The sequence below is a fragment of the Nematolebias whitei genome, chromosome 18, assembly GCF_014905685.2.
Source record: "Nematolebias whitei isolate Nwh7 chromosome 18, NemWhi1, whole genome shotgun sequence".
NCBI lineage: Eukaryota > Metazoa > Chordata > Actinopteri > Cyprinodontiformes > Rivulidae > Nematolebias > Nematolebias whitei.
In genome coordinates, this window is record NC_056515.1 from 32,260,719 (window position 1) to 32,267,700 (window position 6,982).

A 6,982-nucleotide genomic window follows, 5' to 3' on the forward strand; every position below is an offset into this window, starting at 1 on the left:
TAATTTCCATAGTTCACCCTTTGTATCTATGCTTTTGTGTTGTGATGATTTAAGTCCTGGAATTTTTTGTTTGACCCCTTCTGAGTTCTGTCATGAAAATTAAAGTGATGGAGTCTATACAATTCAATTTTCAAGGTGAGGTGTTCAGGTAAACAACAGTCATTGGTCTGTTTTCTCACCCCTCATTCACTATGTGTCCCTTTTTTCCCTCCATATTATGAAGGCATTCAGGTGAGTTTCTTTTTAGTACATTGAAAACACACCGTAACCCTTATGCAGTGTTCTTAATTGCATTCTCATTAAGCTTTTCCATGTAGTTCCTAAGGTCCTTAGAGTCCCCAAGCTCGATGTCTGGGCATACCCATTTTATATCACTGGTCTGCACTAGTGCTAATGGGCTTAGCACTGGACATCCATTACTGGACTTCACATTGGAGAAAGTGGAGAACTTTACCCTCTTCCTCTTAGTGGTGGGTGAGTTAAGGGACTCATTCCTGTGATTCCGTCCACTACATCCTCCCCCATCAGTACTATCACACTGGACGCCTCCATTTAAAAGTTGACTGCCTTCCTCCAGGGTACCACCCAGCTCTTCATGCTGTTGTTGCTGCAAACAAAGGCCCTCCTCTTGACCAAGCCAAACCCAGTCATGAGCGTGGGGCATAGCCTCTGGAGCCTCCAGAGAGAGCTGCTTAGTACGGTACTTATATGCATAAGCAATGCAGTTGATGAGGAAAACCAGAATGGCCAGGCAGAAAACACCCAACAGGGCATACATACCAATCTCCAAGTCTGTCAGTCCTCGTCGAGATGGTAACAAGTCATCATCTGTGCTGCGACTCCGAGGCAGCTCGGCCTTTTCTGGGTATTCGGAGATATCATTTGGTATCCTGTCTCCACTGTCTGCTGACAAACGTCCCCCACTAGGCCTCATTGGAACATGACCCCTGATGGTAGTGGCTCCACGGTTAATTAAGCCAGTTTCCATATCCGAGATAGATCCACTATAATATGGAGGATCAGGGCGTGTTCTTCTGTCTCCTGGTTGTCTGTATTGCTCCTCTTGCTTACCAAACCTTACTTGGATATTTACCATTCCAGTGGCTAATGCAGAACGTTTTTTGCCCTTCTGGCACATATCTGACTGACTCATTTCAACATGTACAAGCAAGCCTTGACCTTCCCCCTTGGCAACGATAACTGGCCACTTCCATGCCGCACTCTGCTGCACCACCACCACCCGCTCGTCCAAAGATGTGGCTGCCAGGGTAAAATGGGCAGGGTTGTAGTTGTCTAGAGGAGTCATAGATCCATCACTGAATTGAAGCCAAGCACTAATGAGGGACTCCTGTGAAAATGAAGCCAACCATAAACTGGTAAAACACCAGTAACCCAGTGTGAAACAAAAATAAATCCATAAACATTCATTTGCACATTTCTCTGAAATGCACAAGGATCAAAACAAAACAGAGGCACATGGGGGAAACAAAAGTGTGTCTTAATTACAGTAGAAAAGCTGGAACGGATTTGAAACCATTCTCATGAAAGCCAAATATCCTCATGGGAAGTGACTAGAGCCTATCATTATTCAGTGGTTGGAGATACAAATCAAAGGGAAAACCTTGTCGTATGATATTTAATTTAAATAAAAAGGCCTAGTATTCCTTCAAGAGTGCATGTTGCCCATTGCTTTTCATGCTAAAGTTTTAAACTAAGATCGACTGCTACAAAAGAACAGACATTTTAATCAAAGTTTGTAAATAGAATATATGTACAATCTCAGGTAATATAGTGAAACATGGCTGTTGGCATGTATACAATCAACAGATTTTTGCTCCATATCTGTAAAATGGACTGAGTTATAGACATTTTAGTGTTGGCTAAGGTTGATTAGCTGTGGCAACCATCTTGAAAGGGGTTAACTCTAAATTCAATCAAGTGTAGATGTACATTCAAAGATTAGTTGCTGAGTGTTACATTAAAATCTATGCAGTTGTTCATTCATTTATTTTTTGTCAACGATACAGACAAACAAGTGCACACATGCACAGAAGCAAAAAACATTATCACCCTTTTGGCTTGGGCATTTGTAGTTTGACATGTTCTGCTCTATGGCAGGTAATTAAACAGATTCTAACATATTTGTAGTTAGTTCTTACATTTAAATGAAACCATACCTGTTTAAGTGATTCAATGACTTCCTGTGTTGTTGCAGTAGCAACAATGGCTCTGTTGCTTCCAGGGCTCAGTTGCAGGGACAGAGAGAGTCCAGAAACCAACTGCACCCCCAGTTCTGTCACACTCACTTTATCATCGTGCACCCTGATGCTCCTCTCAGCCAGTACTGATGATGTCAGAGGGGACAGGATCTGCAACATTCAACATGAACAACTACTTGTTACTTTTTTTTTTTTTTGGTTTGTTTTTTAAGAGGGCACTCTAATTCCAAAAGTAGAAAATTGATGTTTATAACAATATTTATTGCTGATAATTGCATTTTCAATCTCTAAGCACTGAAAGTCAAATTCTGGTTTAATTCCCTTTTTTATTCCCTTTGTTGGTCATCCTTTGAATACAGTCATTTTCCAAAAAAAAACTTCAGTGACACAAAAACATAAATAGACAAAATAGTTTCAAGACCAAAAAAAAAAAAAACCCAGTAAATAGAGATTTGCATTTGTTTAAAACATCCTGTAAAACTGTGCCATTAAATACAAAACTACATTTTCTAAAATTATAAATTTTGTTTGCCCGATTAAGAGCAAGTCCATAGGCCAACAACATACTTGTAAATCATTGCCACTTAATATCCTTATCCACAGGACTTTGTGAGTCTATGTGAAGTAAATGCCATATTTGATATTTCATGAAGATCAATGGAAATCTGTGAGCAACTTTTTGTAATTGTAGTTTTTATTCCTAACAAGAACTACTTGCAAAAATAGGAGTAAAAACAATTTTTTGTACCGTTTAGCTTCTAAACTACTTTATGTAGATGTTTGGAGGGGAAGACAGTTTTATTTTACATTGTCTTAATGCACCAATAAATTGGTGTAAGGTACAAAAACAATACTGTATATTTTAAATTGGTACATCAACAAAGAACATAGAAAGGATTGAACACATTAAGATTTAAAAATGCTCTTGAACTCATTTGAAAACATATTTTCTAATGTTCTGCTGCACATAACACATCCTCCAACTTTCCAAGTTGCCAGAGGTGTAAGAATGTAAAATAGCTGTGATGTTGTTATGAGATGAGAATCTTTCCCATCCGCTCCAATTAGGGGTCCAGTATTTCCAACAGCCACCCCCACAAAGCTGCATTTACCAGCCAAAATGAAGTGTCAGCCCTGATCACTGCCTCATTTGTACAGAGCCAACTTCTTGTTTTCTTCCCTTTGGGTTACCATGTTGTATTTTCTCTTTTGCACAGAGACATTGTGATATCCTAGAGTGTTCAATAGCCAACACCGTTGTATCAAGATAGGGTACGCATTTATTAATTTTGTTTCAGAGTGAGGACAAAAATGTTTAAGAAAAAGGCAGACGGTACCAATTTTAGTAAGACTGTATGATATGAAAAAGTGCAATAGCAATATTATTGTTGAATATTGTGAGGACAACATCAGCTGCAATAAACCCACATTTTCTCACTTTTATTTTATTTCTACCAGATTATAAGATTATTTGCATGCTTTATCATCTTAGCAACCAAATTCAATATTAATTGTGGATAGATAAATTAATGACTGTCTCAAGAGGTATAAAAAGTATATATAAATAAGGTATTTTGTCTTTCTGAAATCACTAGAGGGTCTTTAATTAAGGAGCCATTATTCTAACATATTTGTCAAATTAAAACAAGGCCAAAGATGCTACATGCTGGCATAGCCTATACCAGAAAATACAAAAATAAGGGCGATGAATAGTAACATGTAATTAAATAAGCCATACATAATGTTCTCTGAGCCAAATATATCTTCCAACTCGGACAGGATAGTCCGGTATCATCTTTACAGGTGCAGTTTTAAAAGCTTCTGACATTTTCATGAAGAACTCAGTTCCCCCAAAGTGATCATCTCTCCTCCTGCCTAAACTCAAGAGCCTTCAAGCAGATGTCCAAGACTTTTTGCTGCTTTTATCGTGAGATGTCAAATCTCCTTTCCACGCTAGCAGTAGTTGCAGCAGTCAGATTGGTGCTCCTACTTTTATCAGACTCATGTCTCTCCCTATCCTATTAAAGAAAGTGCAGATCCTGCCTTTGGCCTACATCCATAATTGTGAAATTCTCCAAATGTGTCAAGTCCCTTCTATGCCAGTTTCCAAGTTCATGGATTTTTTTTCATTCTGCCCCTAGAGGGCAATTAAGGACTCCTTTCAAACAACCCCCTTCCTATTCACACCTGTCAGAGTGGTGTCTTATTTACTTCCTGTCAGTCCTGATAAAGGAAGGGCTCATACTACCTGAAATTCACTATATCCCATTTATACCAAGATCTGGGCTAAAGCAATCACCAATAATACAGGAAATCTATTGTTACTCAGACCGTGTGTCTTTGGCTCACACACTGACACTTTTGCAAAGGTTAGCAGCAGAATGTGTTCTGCATGTAGATATGCCATCCACAGCATGTCAGAAAGTGCCTAAATGGATCTATTCTTCCCTTCTGCTGCACAGAGAAACTTACAGCCCTGTAAATTCATGATCACATTACTCATTTGTTTGATAGTATGAAATATTCTCTTTTAGGAGTCTCTTAAAATACTTGAAAATCTTGAAAATCAGCAATAAGTTAACACAAAAAAATACAAATTCAGTGTACACATAAACTTATTATCCAGAATTATAGAGGCACTACAGTTTTGTTAAATATATAAAAACTTATTTGGAAAACACAAAAAATGAAAATAATTCTGTCAATTTTACAAATATAGTGCTAAAATTTAATGTGACTGTAGCCGAGTGTTATTCACAGCACATACTCCAAGTGCCACTCAATGTGCGGGGCATTTGCTTAAAAAAATGTAACTTTAGGAGTCACTTTTATTTGTCTGTTAGCATAATACCCCCCTGAACCACTGGATAAGGTTTATTTAAACTTCAGAAAGTAATCCTTTGATTTACACCTACAACTGATTAATTTTTGAAGTCACCTTTATTCAATAGGATCTAATTGATATTAGCCAACACAAAAGTTGCTGTATAACTGAATAATTATCTATAATTTTGCTGATTTTCAGCCAAAGTTTGAGATAATAGTAACATAAACCACACATACTCTGGATGTGGCATCTTGCAACATTGCATGAGATTGAGCATACCTTTCTTTTGAAAATTAGACTATAACTCAGTCATTTCTGAACAAAAATAATCTTAGTTTAAAACTTTTGCACAAAGAAATGCAGCCCTTTAGGATAATACATCAACAAACCTTTAACTATAGATGCATTATGAAAAACAATGTATGAGTAATTGGCAATACCTAATGCAAAATGTGTTGCTTTCTCATAACATTTTGGAAACTTTCACCAGTTCAGGCCATTTCACAAACTTTATGGCATTTAATTGATATTAGCGACTTATTTCAGTGCTCAGTCCTGAAGTGAAAACAACTCTTCAGTGCATATAAAGAAGCAGATTGTGATCCCAGACTTGTATTTTAACAATGTGTTCCTCTGTGTTGTGCTGTCTTGTAAATGTCAGGTTGAAGTTAATTTATAGTGTGAAAGTGACGTACGCAGCCTCCTGAGCAGGCTCCTGATTGTATCATTAAATAAATAGGGTGTTAAGCGCTTGTGTGTGTGTACATGTGTGTGAATGTGTCAGGGAGCTACATGGGAAAAGATTTAGAGACTGCACAGATGTGAGCTTGATAGGTCTAAGTGTTGTAAGTATGTCACACTGCAATCAATGTGGCTGTATTTGTATCTGCTTTTTATTCCAGTGATAAATCTATTCTGTATTTAATTTGAGAAATGGGTTGGTCTTAAATTGAGCTGGTGGAGTTTCTCAATTATCCCGGTCATGATCAATAATAAAAAATAAAAAAAAAAGTTAAACAAAACCAATTGGACTTCTATTCTGAAGCTGAACATGTTGTATTTCCCATATAGGAGGCTTCATCAATTCTAAAATGTCTGGAGTGTGGAGAGCTTTATAAAAATGCATGAAAGGCCTGGTTGTGTACCGTACTTAGATTCACCTGCAGATTAGACTGGAACTGCTCGCCCTGCACAACAGAGGCTCATTAGGCTCTTTGTCTGCCTGGCTCACAGAGAGATGTTTCGGTCGTCTGCCTGATGGTCTGAATTGGCTGGTAATCAGGCCTAAAGCTGCACTGTAAGTTTTTGAAAGTTGAATTCTGATAACTCCTCCTCTGTTTAAAGTTGTTTTTTTCCTCATTTGACGTAATGGCTTCCTTCGCCCTCTCTCAAACCATCTGTATTCTCCTTACCTCAAGGATAAGGGACACTCTTTTGAGGACCAAAATGTTCATATGTTGGACAGTGAAGACAGATGGTCTTCTCTGATGGAAGATGATTGTTGTACAGTAGTCCCTCATTGTGTGGTTCGTTTATCACGGATTCACTCTATCATGGATTCGCTCTGTCGCGGTTTTCCAAAATAAGATTGGACATGACACACAATGGATCTATTAATGGATGAGTCACGCAATGGGCATGGAATTTTATTTAAAATAAATTATTTTAAATATTTAGCACCTGCTGCATATTTGTGCAGCCCAGTGCTGCAGGATAAACTCCCTCCTGCAGCTGAACAGCTGATCGCATGCAGAGCAGAGAAGTGGGCGTGGCAAAAATGCTTGCAAGTGGCAAAGAGCAGAGAAGGCAGGGAGTTGAAATCATGACGTTCTGTGCTCTTTTAGAGCATTTAGTTTAGAAACATTGTCTATAATATTGCAATAGTGTGTATAGATAGATAGATAGATAGATAGATAGATAGATAGATAGATAGATA

At 37.9% G+C, this 6,982-nt stretch overlaps 1 protein-coding gene across 1 annotated transcript in view; it reads right to left on the reverse strand.

The window, feature by feature from the left end:
* Window positions 1-212: 212 nt before the first annotated feature.
* The window catches only part of si:dkey-112m2.1 (transmembrane protein 132C), a 187,052-nt gene continuing 180,282 nt past the window's right edge, over window positions 213-6,982 (reverse strand). Inside the window, exons 8-9 of the mRNA XM_037692045.1 lie at window positions 2,178-2,369; window positions 213-1,348 (exon numbers count right to left, since the gene is read on the reverse strand). Of these exons, the coding sequence (XP_037547973.1) occupies window positions 272-1,348; window positions 2,178-2,369 (1,269 nt within the window). The 3' untranslated portion in view covers window positions 213-271. The remainder of the gene's footprint in view (window positions 1,349-2,177; window positions 2,370-6,982) is intronic.